This window comes from Cardiocondyla obscurior, linkage group LG14, assembly GCF_019399895.1.
Source record: "Cardiocondyla obscurior isolate alpha-2009 linkage group LG14, Cobs3.1, whole genome shotgun sequence".
Classification (NCBI taxonomy): Eukaryota; Metazoa; Arthropoda; class Insecta; order Hymenoptera; family Formicidae; genus Cardiocondyla; species Cardiocondyla obscurior.
In genome coordinates this window covers 5,355,097-5,370,685 of record NC_091877.1, presented here as the reverse complement: position 1 = coordinate 5,370,685, position 15,589 = coordinate 5,355,097, and the positions used below count along the sequence as shown (strand labels likewise).

At 37.4% G+C, this 15,589-nt stretch overlaps 1 protein-coding gene and 1 pseudogene across 1 annotated transcript; one reads left to right on the top strand and one right to left on the bottom strand.

The window, feature by feature from the left end:
* LOC139107856 (odorant receptor 9a-like) overlaps positions 1–15,589 on the top strand; it is a 55,106-nt pseudogene that overhangs the window by 18,861 nt on the left and 20,656 nt on the right.
* LOC139108169 (52 kDa repressor of the inhibitor of the protein kinase-like) lies at positions 407–4,772 on the bottom strand. The gene is made up of 3 exons (XM_070666262.1): positions 4,418–4,772; positions 2,548–4,260; positions 407–909 (listed from the first exon to the last, which is right to left on the bottom strand). The coding sequence occupies exons 1-3, from the start codon at positions 4,770–4,772 to the stop codon at positions 407–409; spliced, it is 2,571 nt and encodes an 856-aa protein (XP_070522363.1).

Genomic DNA, 15,589 nt, shown 5'->3' with positions numbered 1-15,589 from the left:
AACTTTCGATCTTAATACTTTTTTGTATTCAATAAAAAAAAAGTTTCAGACAAAAGTTGTATAACTTTAAGAAAGATATAAAGCGGTATTTGTTGTAACCCAAACCCCAATTATGACAATTAAAAAATGTGAACGCTTATGTATATTATGAGCACAGGAGAATCGGACGCCAGAGAAAGTGCGATTGATTCGAAGCAGTTATTGTATAAAGTTTTTATATTCTAAAACTATTTACAATATGTACAATTAATTTTTGGTTTATATTTTTGCGCCTTGCGGCGTTGGGATGTCCCGTACAAAAGTTATTTCACTTTCATTCCTGGTAAATGATATAAAGCGCGGTCAGCGTGACTCTTATTGAGCCCCACTTCTCGTCCCCTGGATAGTGCACTGGTTCTTCATTCTCTCAAGATGCAGACGTGGTCTTCCAAGCGTCTATTTGTACCCCTTTATCGTTCACCTGCGGTGCGTGTAAGAAGCGGTGTTTCTGCTGCTCTTTAGTTTGCGTCCCCACGCTTTCTCCGAGACTAGTTATCAAAGCTGGTAGAGGCTTCGACCAGTTTGGAGTAGTGTCTCTCCAGATTCTTTGATCGTAGGGCCGTTGTAAGAAGAATCGTGGTGGCCGCGTGAGTCTTGGTGGTTTTAGCTTAATCCGGTGCAGTATCCAAGGACGGAGTACAAAACTGGTGATATGTTTCGTCTTTGCCTCAGGCTGGCCCGTGGAGTGAGGCGATGTTATGTTCTTGAGTATTCCCGGTGTTCCCGGTGGGAAGACAGTCTCTGCGATTATTTTCGGAGTGTTGTTAAAGTCCGTAGCAGGCTTCGCCTCGTCGTCGATTTCGTTCTTCTTTGGACTCTCCGGCATCCACCTCGGTGCGAGACTTTTTCCATTGGCTTCTCCTGGTTCGTCTTAGCGGCATCCGTACTTAATTCTCTTTCCGAATTACTTTCGCTACTGTCCGTCGGCTTACGAGCACTAGTAGCGTTATCTCAAAAGAAGGGCAAAAATTGCTTTCCGTGTCATATCGTTGGATCCTGCCCTTATTTATACCGATCCTTATCTGCTTTTGACTGTGGGTTATTACTTCCTTATCTGCGGCGCCTAGCGAGTGCTCACATTATCACTTTTGTGGTCGCGTTACTGCTGCCTACGCGACTGTCTGCCGGGTTGCGTTTTGGTGCTCGCCGGGTTGCCGTTCCCCTGGCGCTCATATAAACACGACTTTTCAGTGCCGGTTTTTCGGCCGCCACAACGACTGGTGTGTGTTTTTTATGTTTTAGATTGAAAAAATAGTAAAAATATGAATAATAGTTTTTAAAAAGTCCTAATAATTATAGGTTTTATTAATTATTATAAAAATAAGAGTTATGTTATAGTATTTTTTATTAAGTAAAAAAAAAAAAATTAGTTTCTCGCTCGCTCGCCTTTGTTTGCGTTCCCGATTACGATCTTTCTCTCACCACCGTTCGCGCTGTGTATTTGCCTTTTTCCTTCACCGCTGTTTACGTTTCCGAGAGTCCCCTCTCGTTCGTTGCCATTCGCGCTGCGTATTTGCCTATCTCACTTGCTCCCGAATGCACTCTTGCTCACCATCGTTCGCGTTGCGTATCGTTCCCTCTCGTTCGCTTTAAGTTTGCACTTTTGCTTGCCCCCGTTAATCGTCATTTCATAATGCGTACACGACTCTTGGATGCGCGCTGAAACAATTTCTGATACTCAATCTGTTAGAAAGAAACAAGAAAATTACTTTTGCGTTACTTGTAATATAAAATTCCATTTAAATTAATATTATTATTATTTCTCTCACGCATTTAAAATATCACCATCGTCATCGTTACAAAATTATCGCTCCTCCTCTTTGTTCACTAACTCGCCGTCGGAGATTATATTATACCGCCCATTCAGGTATGGTGCTGTCATTGAGATACATACGTCGTAGATTTAAGAAGCGGACTCTCGAGTCGTATTATTCCCCCCTCTCTCTCTCTCTCTCTCTCTCTCTCTTTCTCTCCCCCCACCTCTCTCTCTCTCTCTCTCTCTCTCTCTCTCTCTCTCTCTCTCATTCTTACTTCCAGTCGTTTAATCTCATTCACTCACACATTACATATTTATGAATTGTACAATGAGAATAAAAGATAAAATAGAGATAAAAAATGGAATAAAAACATGGGCGTCCACAGGATTTTTTTTTAGGGGGGAGCACATCTAGATTGACAAATATATCCTTTATATTACTTATAAATATACACTTTTTAGTTTTAAAGCTTTCTCACCGCGACAAGGTAAGTGTAAATCGAGAAAGGTTTTTGTGTTTTTTTTTTGCGTTTTTTAAATTTTTATATTTTTTTTTGTTAATTTTTTAATTTTTTTTATATTTTATTAAAATTTTAATTTAAAAACATTTTTTAAGAATTAAAGAAAATAAAACTTTTAAACTGAAAAATAACATTTTTTTATGGAATTAAATTATTCGTCATTTTTATCAAAAAGAAAAATTAATTTTCTTTCATTTTCAGCAAATTTGTTTATAATTTTATTAATAAAACTTTCTTGGTTATTAGCAATCATTTGTCTATGAATGCTTAACATACACAAACCACTACATCGTGATTCAGACATTGTAGAACGAATCCATGTTTTTACCCTTCGTAATGTGCTGAACGATCTTTCTACTGTTGCTGTAGTAACTGGTAATGATAATGACTTTAGTAGTTCATTTTGAATTGCAGGAACAAATTTGGCAACTTTAAGCATATCTTCCACATTATTGATCTCATTGTCAGTTTCATTAACAATCTTATGCCATACTAGCCCATCATTAAGTAAATTACCACTTTTATCGATCGCTAACAGTAATTCTTTTCGTTGTTCATAAGTCAAGGCTTTAAAAGTAGATGGATATAATTGGAAAAGATTAAATATATTCCTGTTTTCAGAAAATCTAATTGTAAGAGAATTAATAAGTGAATCTATATATGGTAAGAATAGACTAAGTTTGTAGTATTTTTCAGAATCAGTTGTTATATAATTTGCTCGTTTGGTCTGTTTTGAGACAATACGGGGAATTGTAATATCTATTTCAATTGACCGACTGAAATTTTCGCATTCTTTAAAAATGTTACTAAACTGTTCCCGCTCATCTTGAAGAACAGATATTAGACGCTTAATATGATTTTGACAATCTAGTAAATTGATTTGCTTACTTTGCAGCAAAACCGAAATTGGTTGGAGTATTTTGGAGTATTTTGCCATAATAAAAATTCTTATTAAAAATGTAGGTTTTGTGGCAGCACTATATAAACAAAAAGCTTTTTGGTTGCCACTTGTTGTTCCTTCTGAGATTTCGTGTAATTGCTGTAATATTATTTTTAAATGCCTTTTAAACAAGCTAATAGTCTTATGCTTTTCCGTCCAGCGAGTTTCGCATAGCATAGAAATTGAAGGAAGAAGCTGTCTACGGATATTACTTCCTCTGAAAAAATGTATTATTTCTTTTACAGTCCCAATAGTATTTCTAACTTCACTCAGTTCATTCAAATCATGAACAACTAAGTTTAGCCTATGCGACGAACAATGAACAAAATAAATATTAGGATATTTTCTTTGAATAATACTTTTGACTCCGTTTTCTTTTCCAGTCATTGCAGAACATCCATCATATCCCTGTCCAATACAATACTCCATATTTAAATTAAGGCTTCTACATTTTTCTAAAAAAGCTTCAGAAATAGATTGGGCATCAAATTTCTTAAGCATTGTAAACCCAAGAAACTCTTCTCTGATTAATAACTCATTGTTATCAAAATCAGCAAATCTGACGCCTAATGAAAGCTGTTCCACTCCAGCAATATCACTGGTTTCATCTGCTATAATCGAGAAGTATTTGGAAGCATTGATTTTTAAGACAATGTCGATTGTTATTATTTTCTCACAAATTTTTATTATTTCATGCTCGATTCTGACAGATGTATACTGAGCATTTTGTGGATTCGTTTCAAAATGTTGTTTTAATGTTAAGTCACCAGCTTGTATTCGAAATTTTAATAGGTCTTTGAAATTTCCATCATTTGAGGTTTTTCCACGAAGAGCCAAATCATGAATCCCACAGAACACGATTGTTCGAACAATTAATCCCAATTTTTCTCGGTTTTTTGCGATAATGTCAGCTCTGGATTGAGAAATTATACTGGCAATACTAGACCTTTTTTTTCCGTTATAGCAATCAAACTGCTTGCATCTGCAACAGCCTGTTTGTGCCACTCAGATCGAACATGATTTCGTGCACTTTCATGGAAATCATTATATTTTCTAAAGCCTTTTATTATAAAAGCACCTTGTAAGCCCCGATGAACCTTTTGTTTAAAAATAACACAATATTTGCAAAAAGCGCCGTTGTCAAGTTCGGAATATGTTAACCATGGGGCATAAATTTCAAGCTATTCATATCTGAAACGTCTTTTTTCACCAATTTTATAAAAGTTATAATCTTTTTTGGAACCCATATATTTTCAAAAATTTGGAGTTTTTCTTCAACAGATAAATTTAAACTAGGTTCGATATATTGGCCGATATCAAATTTTTGTATAGGGACAACAGAGGGTTGAACGATAACGTTATTGTCATTATTTGATGGAACACAAAGAGATAAACTTTCAGATGTAGTAGAAGTAGACGAATTAGAAGAAGAGGCTTGATTTTGTAATTGATCAGTGTGATCATTAGTTTCTAAATTTTCTAACCAAGGTTTTTTAAAAAACTTTCTTATGTCCATATTGAAAGGCAAATAATAATATTATTCAAATATAATAATTTATCGACAATGTTTTGAAAATATCTTGCAATAAGGAATTCTATATAAAAGAGGGTAATGACTTATTTATTGAAATAAGCGTTTATTCATGCATTGAGCATCGATGCCAGTAAAATAGTTCGCCGAATGGTCACGTCAAAAAAGCTGCCTGCACTATGCACGCTTAGACTATACGGCGCAGAATCGTCAGAATTTATGGAGGGGAGCCCTACTTTTTAACTTGTGTCAAGCGGTGGGGACATACGCCGTCTCTTTTGTCTCGAACTACGTCTCCTTTTCGCTCGAACCATCCTCTTTTATTTTAAATTCTTCTAGACTGTCCTTTTCTCTTAGCTATAGCCATGTGAAAGAAAAACAAATCGAGAACAGTTTCGAGACAGAAGACAGCTTGAGCGAGAAAGAGACGGAGCTCGAAACAAAAGGGACAACAGATACGTTATCTTACATTTCACTTCCTTTATTCCAATTTCCAGGGGGGGGCAAGTGCCCCGTTTACACCCCCCTATGGACGCCCATGGGGGAGGGGATGCCGGGGGAATGGAGAGAAAGAATGGTGGTCCCGGTGCTAAAAAAGGGAAAAGGGGAGAAGGAAAAAATTATAGAGGGATAACGCTGACACAGACAGCTTACAAAGTGTACGCATCTGTGTTAGCGGAAAGATTAAGGAAGGATGTAGAAGAGAAAGAAATATTGCCACGGAGTCAGACCGGTTTTGGAAGAGACATGGGGATCAGATATATGTATTAAATTATTTGAGTAGATCAGATATATGTATTAAATTATTTGATAAACAAGAAGATAGGGGAGAAGAAAGGAAAAATGGTAATAGCGTTTATTGATATGAGGGCTGCTTTTGACTCTGTGGGCAGAAAAAAACTGGTGGAAACAATGAAGAAAAGGGAGGGATTGATAAGAAGGTGTGAAAAGTTTTGGAGGAAACAGTGAATACAGTTAAAGTAAAGGAGAAGGAAGGGAAAAGTTTTTGGACGAAAAGGGGAGTAAGACAGGGTTGCCCGCTTAGTCCGAGCCTGTTCACTCTCTTATTGGCAGATTTGGATGAAGAATTATAAAAGGGAGGGTGGGGGGATAAGATAAAAGATAAGAGATTTTACTCGATGGGGTACGCGGACGACATTGCATTGATGGCAGAAAATGAGGCGGGAATGAAAGGAATAATTAAAAATATGGAGGAATATGTGAAGGAAAAAGGTCTGGAATTAACGTAAATAAAACAAAGATGAGATGTCGAAAGGGTGGAGGGAGAATGAAGAAGATAAAGTGGGTTTGAAAAGGGGAGGAAATAGACAAAATAAAAAGTTTTAAATATTTGGGATATATGATCATGAGAAACGGGGAACAGAGGAAGCATGTAAAAGACAGGGTGAAAAGAGCGGCAAGATAAATGGGGCAGGTATGGAGTATAGGCAAAAGAAGGTTCGAGAAAGATTGGAGTAGAAGACTATGGCTATTTGACAAACTGATATGGTCGGTTGTTAATTACAGTGTGGAAATATGAGGGTGGAAGGAAAGGGAGGTAGAGATACTGCAGGAAAGATATCTGAGATGGGTGCTGGGGGTGAAAAGATACGTACCAGGATATATGGTGAGAGAGGAGTTATAGAGGGATAAACTGAAGGGAAGAGCAGGGATGAGGGCGTGGAAGTATGAAAAACGTCTAGAAGAAAGGAAAGGGAGAGAGTTAACTAAATAGTGCTGGGAAGAAATGAAGGAAAGGGCGAGGGAGGGAAGAAGTAAAGAAAAATGGGAAAAAAAGAGGGAGGAATTTTTTAAAAAATTGGGGTGATCAGGAAAAGATATGGAAAATTTGAGAGAAAAAGAAAAGATAAGGGGGGAGTATTTGGTTAAAAAAGATAAAGAAATGCAAAGAGAGGATAGATGGGAGAAGATAAGAGGATAAAGGTTTAATAATTATTATAAAAAAGTGAAAGAGGAAGAGATACCAGAGTATTTGAAGCTGGGCTGAAAGAAAGAAAAATGGCAAAAGATGGCAAAGTTTAGGTTAGGGGAGGAAATGAGAGGAAATAAGTATTGAGAAGGAGAGGAGAAAAAAAAATGTAGAATGTGTTTTGAAAAGGACGAGAAGGAACATATATGGGAGGAGTGTATAGATTGGGGAAATGAGAGAAGCTGGGAAGAGATGGTGGAGGAAATTTTGGGAGAGGGATGAAGGGGGGTAGAATGGTTAGAAACACTGGAAAAGACAAGGGAAAAGATAGGTGTGAATGGAAGAATGTAAGAGGATAAAAAGAAAGAAGAAGTAAAATAAAGAGCATCGGAAGCGGGGGTCCAAGGTAGAAATATAAGGTAGAATAAGGCAGAGTATGTAAAGATAAGAATGGAAGCGTGATCTCTCTCTCTCGGCGCGTAATTAATAAGGTAGAGGTGTAAGAAGGTAGGTTAAGTTTTAATTTTCAGGAATTGGTATTAAGAAGAAAGAAGATTGTAAAGATAGAATTAAGATTGAGATAAGGAAATGATGTAAAGCGAAGGTTTAGTAAAGGATTAAAGGTGACGAACAGGAAAGAATGTAAAAGCAAAGGAGAAAATTATATGGAGAAATGAAAGAAATATAGAAATGGAAGAAAGAAGCGATGAAAAGTGATATTGAAAGGAAAGTCTATAAGATAGTTAAGTTAGGACATGTTATGTTACGTTTTGGTTAGATGTTGAGTATTATGTTGATATCTGTTGTATATGTTTATATGTATTAAAAGTTTATGAAGATACGAAAGTCCTCGGTGTATCTCTAAGAAGATAATAAACACCTTATATATACTACATCTTTTAACGCTGAATTTTATTAAGAAGAATACATAAGAATACAATTTTTTTTAATAAAACATTAATATATTTATACGCTAAAAACAAGAGCTAACAGTTCACAATCAATAAATTGATTTCACCTACAACATTAGATTGATTCCTTACAGCTGAAGCGATGTTTGCGAACTGTACATACTTGGCATCAATTTATTCGAGAACTGCAATCATTCTATCAAAAGTTAATGTGATGCAGTCATCGAGAGTAAGCAGCTTGCGATACGTTGATTCAGTCATCAGTATCTGCACGTTGTTTGATTCCAACCGCAGAAGATTTAAATTATTCATGTTATATAGCCGAGCTGATAATAAACCGAGGTGTACAAAATCTTGTGAATTTTTGAATTTATTGTGAAGAAGATTCAGAATGTTTTCTTGATATTCACATAGAGATTTCCAAGCTTTGAGAGATAATAAAATTTCATGCCCTCGATTGTCCCCAATAGCGATCTCAACATAACTTTGCGGCCAGCGTTTACACCAATTTCCAGATATTTATAACTGGTGGCTGTAAGCGCATAACGTCTGCTTAACAAGCGTGCAGCGTGCTGTTTGGTTGAGGTGCTGTAAAAGTTTTTATATAAAAAAGTTTTTATATAAAAAAAGTTTTTATAAAAAATTTGAAAATTTATGCAAAATTAATACTCACACATTATTTAAATATGATGCTGATGATGATGATGTGCTAGCTGCAGCTGGAACGTAGAAGTCCATTTTTTATATGCAGTGTCTTCAACGTGAACGAATACGACTAATGCTGTAGTTTAATTTCGACTTCGAATTTATACACAAGCCCCCACTATAATTACTGTTACGTCAAGAGGATTATATTTTTATAAATTGGTTAATTAAAGGAAATCCTCAGAATAGATATTCGTGGGTAAGGTAGGGGAGTTGACGCACCACCGAATTTTGCGTGGGATTCGAGATTCGAAACCACGCCATTTTACGCGCAGATTAAATATTTAAGATTTCGGACTTAGGTTGAGCGCGTAGTTGGTTCTTTTTTAGAGAAAGGAGGTAAATCCTTATTCTCTGGGATAGAATCAAGCGTGGTTATTCGTATAAACAGGATATAAGGGTTGTATTTAAATAATTAACTCAGAATTTCAGAAACGAATATAACAAAATTTAATATTAATCATTACGTCTAAAATAATAAAATAGATTTATCGTTTTGGCAGAAAGAATTATGAAATATGAGAACAGTAAACAAAATTAACAAATTTAATGTTAATTATTTCGTCTAAAATATAAAAATAGATTTATCGTTTTGGCAGAAAGAATTAGGAAATATGAGAACGGTTTTAGTCTTATTAATAAGTATAATTTTAACATCGTAATAAAAAAATAACAGAGTGTATTTACACGAAAATGTGTGTGTTTGTGTATAAAATGTCTATTCTGTGTATAACTGTGATTTAATCTAATGTAATTTCTTCAATCTCCACTACTCTTGCCGTGGTCTTTGGAAAGACGAGATCGACTAGCCGCATCGGGACCAGGGAAGGAAATTACACCCCAGGGTAGTAAATAAAGAAATGAGAATCAGAAGCAGAACGAGCCGCCTGTCTCCTGATCTCTCCTGGTTCAATATGATCAGGACCCTGGATGGAGTAGGCCCCTTCCGGAACAGGATCTGTCCACGGAGTACAGGCCCTGCGTAGGAGCTCCAGGAGAGGGTCTCTAACCTCTCTTGGTTCCGGATGCTTTTCGAGAACCTCGATACTCGGGACGGGAGATGGAGGTTGATCGGGGAAGTCTATTTCTGGGAGAGAGATGGATTCATCTTTGCCCAGAGAGTCGGCTTCCTCGGGTTCAAACGGAAAAGGAGGCGGTGAAAGAGGAGAGGAACAGGCGCGAGGCTCATCTCCGGGAAACCGTGATTCAGAGATGAGGGACAAATCGAGGGTATAAGATGGAGTCGTGGGGCGGAATTGTTCCGATCCCGACTCCGTGGACTGATTCGATAAATTTAGGATGTCGGCCGATGTTTCCAGATGGTCATTAGGAGTTTCCTCAGGCGGGACGTAGCCGAATAAAGGTTCCGAGTCTCCATGAATGGGCGACGGTGGCGAAGCGCCCGGACGTGGGGACCACGGTCTCTCCTTGTTGCGCGGAGGAGTCACATATACCTCCTCGCTTGGCGCCGCCGCGAGCAAATATTGAACGAAGAACCGGCGTACTAATTCTCTTAAATTCCTAATCTGCTTGTTTTGTCGCGCCCGGCTTTTCTCTAAGGTTTTCTTGTTATTTGATTCCACAAAAATTTATAATTTAATTTTAATTTTAATTGAAACAGGATTTTACAAATTTAACGAAGAAAGGGTCGAAGGAGACTCGTCACCGACGATTTCCAAAGCTTTTAACTCGTCCATCAATGAATCTCCGTAGTTCATCTTTGGCGAGGATCGCTTGCCGTTTTCTTAGCCGTGGATAGTCGCCAAACTTCCAGCAACATTTCGCGGCGTGAACCACAGTAAGTCGCTGGTTATTCGACGGCGTATCTTAGTCAATATTCGGAAGCAGTTTTCTTTACACATTTGATTCACAACGAAATCCAACGAACAGAATCAAAACTCCAGAACTCCGACTCGGACATTCCCTTCTCTCTTTGATTGAAATTATTAAAAAACACTTGATTTAAATAAAACATTTAGTGGAATCGATTTTCGTGACAATACATAATTAATCGGTGAAACTTACTTTTAGGAGATCTTCTCGATGCTTCTTCTATAGCGTGTTCTGCGATCTTGCACTGACTGGCACTCGCGATAGTTTAAAGAAACGTATACGCTGCTATCTGGTATGCTCCGTCAAAACACAAGTTTTTATAAGCTCGGAAAAGGGGAAGACTATTCCCGAATTTTCACTTTTCCAAAATTCAAATCTTTCATTTGCTGAACTTGTTCCTCCACTTTTCCTATCTTACAATTATAGGGCATTCGCACCCCATCCCTTCTCTATTTTCTTAAACTTCTAAGTTTTCGCCCTTAGTTTCTAGATTTTGATGAGTTTGATAAAGTTCCCGAGATCCATTGGTTTTTAGGAATAAGATGTCTACAAAATACCCCCACCTCAAAGAGTTATCCCTTCCGAGCCTTCCAGAATTTTATTATCATTTTTTAGAGAGATTGTGGGAAAACTTTTACCACCTGTATGACGCATTGTGTTACCTGATTTTATTGCTTTTGTTTGCACCACATACTCCGGTAATCACGGGCCTCTCGTGCCCTTGGTTTTTCTAAGGCTCAGGATCTATGTACAATTACATTTTTAAGAAAAAGTTATTTTTTTCTTTTCCTGTGATGGACAGGCTATTAGAGTTGAAATATTTATGAGCCTTTAGGTTTTGATTTTTTTGTTATGTCCAGGCAAATTTCTTTTGTCTGGTTTTCGTTGGCGCCTGTTTACAATTTGTTGCATGTTTTTTATGCTTTCACGCAACAACTTGTACCGGAATATGTTAGTGTTAGGAATTGTCTTTCTGGAAGGTTCTGAAGTTTTTTTTTGTATTACAATGGACTACGGTCTACCTTCCCTTTAACTAAATTTTCTAATACGTGTCGAAAAAAAAAGACGCGGAGTCGAAGACGTAACATTACCATCAATATTAATATAAAATGCGTCAATTAGCAAGATTGATTTTATCGACAATGTTCTTTCTATATATTATATGCGACACATATTGCCTCATACAATGCCTGGTTTGGCCATTAAGTGCACGAATTCGCGGTGAGTTTAATGTCACACATATGCGATTTTCGAGATCCTCATTTTGATCACTCACAGAGTCACTGTCATCAGGCAATGTGGAATTATCATCGTCGTCGTTAGATAAATCTAAGTCCATTAATACATTTTGGTCTTTGTTTTGTTTTTCTTCTTCATCAGATAAGTCCATAATTACGTTTAAATCAGCCATTTTTCGTATAAAAAAAGATTTTTTAATTGTGGCTTATATTTAGGTAAACAATTAATATACATATATGCGCAAAAAAACCTCAGTGGTTTTTATATTAGTTATACATCGCCGGTAATGGGATTATAATTGTGAGATTAGTGGAGACGGTGAATAAGCGCTAAAACGTTGCATGTGCAATTTTGCAAAAGCTAATAAGATTATTTTTACCATGGTGAGACCAATGGATATGTATAAAAACGCAAATTATGCATTGTAAGGTTGAAACATTGTATGAAAAGAATGAAGGTGATGCATCCAGTGTCAAATGCATGCAATTTTTGCAAAAGCTAATAAGTTTGATGCACTATGTGAGAAGAATAAAAGTGATGCATTCGGCGAATAATATGATAACTTGATCCATCGTATAATATTACACACAATTAAGAATGAAAGTGATGCATCCCGTGACAAATGCTTACTCAATTTATTGCAAAATCGATTCTTCAGCGTAGCTGGTAAGTGAGCGTTAAAACGTTGCATACAGTTTTTGCAAAGCTAATAACTTCGATACACTGTGAGAAGAATAAAAGTGATGCATTCGGTGAATAAAAATGATAATTTGATCAGTTGCATGTAAAAAGTAACTTAATCCCTCATATAACACCGCACATAGTTTTTGCAAAGTTAAAAATGCATCATGGTCTTAAAACCTTATAAAGAACAAATTATGCGTTCATAGAAAATATGAGTTTTGATGAACTCCACGATCTCTGAAATAAGATGAAATGCAAATTATGTATCTGGTGAAAAAAATGAGAAAATTTTAATGCACTATAAAATGGTAAAAAACATGCTTAAAAAATATCAACTTAGCAGTTATGAGAAACAAATAAAATGAAAAAATCATTGTAAATGTGCGGTAATATGTAATTGTCACAATGAAATCATTGAACTCGCTAAAATAAAAACTCATCATTTTTATTATGTGATACACTGAAACAGCGCACATAAAAGCATGGGTGAGTATGTGAGTTTAATCATTAGTCATATATAAATCTTGAGAGTACTAATGGATCAGTTAACGCAAGAGCTGGTAACACAAGTGTTATGTACGTTTGGGCTACCACTGATTCGCGGGGTAGGAAACGCGCAGGATGTACAGCGAAATAACCCAAGAAAATTAAATGTTAATAAATTGTAATTCAAACTTAATACAAAAGAAATCAAAGAAATTACAAAGTAAAAAGGAACAAGAAGACTCGATATAAACTAGTTGAAATTGGTCGCGTGCGCGCGGAACAACTTCGAGTGCTGGACTGACGCTCCGACGCGTCGCCAGCAAGGAAGCACGAAAGGAAGTTCCTTATCAGCCCTTTGTCTTAAAGCCGGGATTTCCCGGTGCATCATCCAGGAGATGATGCAACGCTGCGTCAGCGGAAGCTGACGAAAGAGCTTCTAGAAGGTCCATAGGTTCCGTTGCCAAGCCGGGCTGTTGCTAGGCAAGGGAGAAGATAGTGCGCGGCACTATCAATTGTTTGCGACGACGGCCGGCCGCGGGTGATGCCGGTACCGTCATCTGCCGGGGTGCAGGCAAATCCGCACCCACATACGTGCTTATCATGTTAGTTCTAATTTGAAATATCGCGCTTAAACAGTATTTCCCTCCAAGTCTTATGATTCGCTCAGGCCTCTCATTGTTCACTTATTGGGCCTCATTTGCGTTACAAGCCGCAATTGGTAATTGCAAACTTGCACGAGCGGCGCAGCAAATTAGAACAATTTTGAGACAATTACAACGACTGTCAATCAATAATCGAAGAAATTGATGCGAGTGAGGGTATCGAGAGAGCTCAATTTGAAATCACATTTTACAATCTCACTGCAAAGATTCGCGAATTGTTAACTCCCACGCAAACCCTTCAGTCAACTCCTCCTCTTTCACCTGCGCCGTCAGGGGAATCTCAACAATTGGGAAATAATTGTGTTGTTCGCTTGCCGAAATTGGATCTTACTAAATTCGATAGTCGTTACGAGGAATAGTGCGCTTTCCATGATGCTTTCAATACAAGCATTCATTCAAATCCCTCTTTAAGCAACACACAAAAGCTACAATACTTGCAATCTGTGTTATCAGGCGATCCACATGATTCAATAAGCTCTCTCTCAATTATAGACAATAATTATAATGTGGCTTTTGATTTATTAAGGAGTAGATACAATAAGAAAGGCATGATAATAGAAACTCACATTTCTGCAATTGTTGACATGCCTCCCATGAATAAAGAATGCGCGGGCGAGTTGAGACGAATTTCCGATGGCACGCAAAGACATTCAAGCGCTCAAAGCATTGCAGCTTCCTACCGATCATTAGGATCATTTGCTCATTTTTATAATAAAGTCCAAGCTTGAAGCTAATACGCTTTGTGACTGGCACATATGTCTCAAGGGTGATAAAATACCTGATACCAAACGTTTCTTTAAATTTTTTAATCAGCAGTCTCAAATACTTGAATCTGGTGGCAAGAAAAGTGCGCCAAGCTCAAGGTCACCAGTCACGCGTTCTCAAACAACAATTAAACAGAAGGTCATCTGCAATTCGTCTACTAAATCAAAATGTCTTTCATGCAATGGCGACCATTCAATTAATTAATGTAAACAATTCTTAGCATTGTCAATACCTCAACGAATAGATAAAGCGCGGTCTAATAAAATTTGTACAAATTGCTTACGTTTAACTTTTTACACAGCTCCCAAATGTCTCTCTGGGAGTTGTCGTGTTTGTTCAAAAAAACATAATACCCTACTGCATCTACCCACAAGCCAAGCAGGAACCAAGCATGATTCCGATACTACTATTCATGAGTCTATTTCTTCAAATAGTCTCTCATCATCTAATGTGACGTCAGCTCATGCGAACTACACCGATCTAAATCATTCAATTCTTCTCTCAACTGCCGTAGTACTAGCGCGTTCAATAAACGGTCATCGCATTCCAGTTCGTACTTTACTTAAATCAGGCTCACAAGCCAATTTTATTTCTAGGCAGTGTTTAAATAAACTCGGTTTAGTTCCCCGCAAATTCAATACATCAATTACAGAGGTAGGTGGTTTAGTTAGCCATTCCACTGAAGTAGCATCGGTCAGTTTACATTCCAGACTTAATCCTTTCAACTTTGTTATTAATTGCGTCTTATCCGATAACATAACGAAAGACATTCCACAAAGTAATATCAGGCGAGGATCATTTAACATTCCAAATAATTTGCAATTGGCAGATCCCGATTTCAACATCATATAAAGCATCAACATTCTTATTGGAGCCGAAATATTTTGGAATTTGCTCTGTGTGGGTCAAATAAAGGCATGTGTTGACCACCCTCTCCTACAAAAAACAAAACTCGGTTGGGTCTTAGCAGGAAAGGCAAGTGACAAACGGCTGCTTCCCAGCACAATAAAATCATTCCACACTGCAGTGTTCGACAGCAAACATGACGAGCAGTTACAGCAGTTCTGGAAATTTGAAGAATTTCCTGCTTTCACCCGGGCTTACACTCATCAAGAAAAATTGTGCGAAAGGCACTTCAAGGCAACTACAAGCAGAAATCACGAAGGGCGATACGTTGTGCAATTACCTTTCAAATCGGACATGATTGATAAGCTAGGAAACTCAAGAGAAATAGCTCTGCGAAGGCTTTACAGTGTGGAAAGGCGCCTGACTCGGGACCCAGAATTAAAGCTCAGGTATACAAATTTCATGAGAAAATACATCTCTCTGGGGTACATGTCTCTCACTCCTGCAAATGCGCTAAATCTTCCCATCAACTATTACCTTCCTCATCATTGCGTCATGAAACCTGATTGATCCAATTCCAAAATACGAGTAGTATTTGATGGCTCATGCCACAGACACGGGTTATCATTGAACGATATTTTACATACTGGACCTGTCGTTCAAGAAGATTTAATTTCCATTTTAATAAGATTTCGCACTTACAGATACGCATTGGTTAGCAACATAGTAAAGATGTATAGG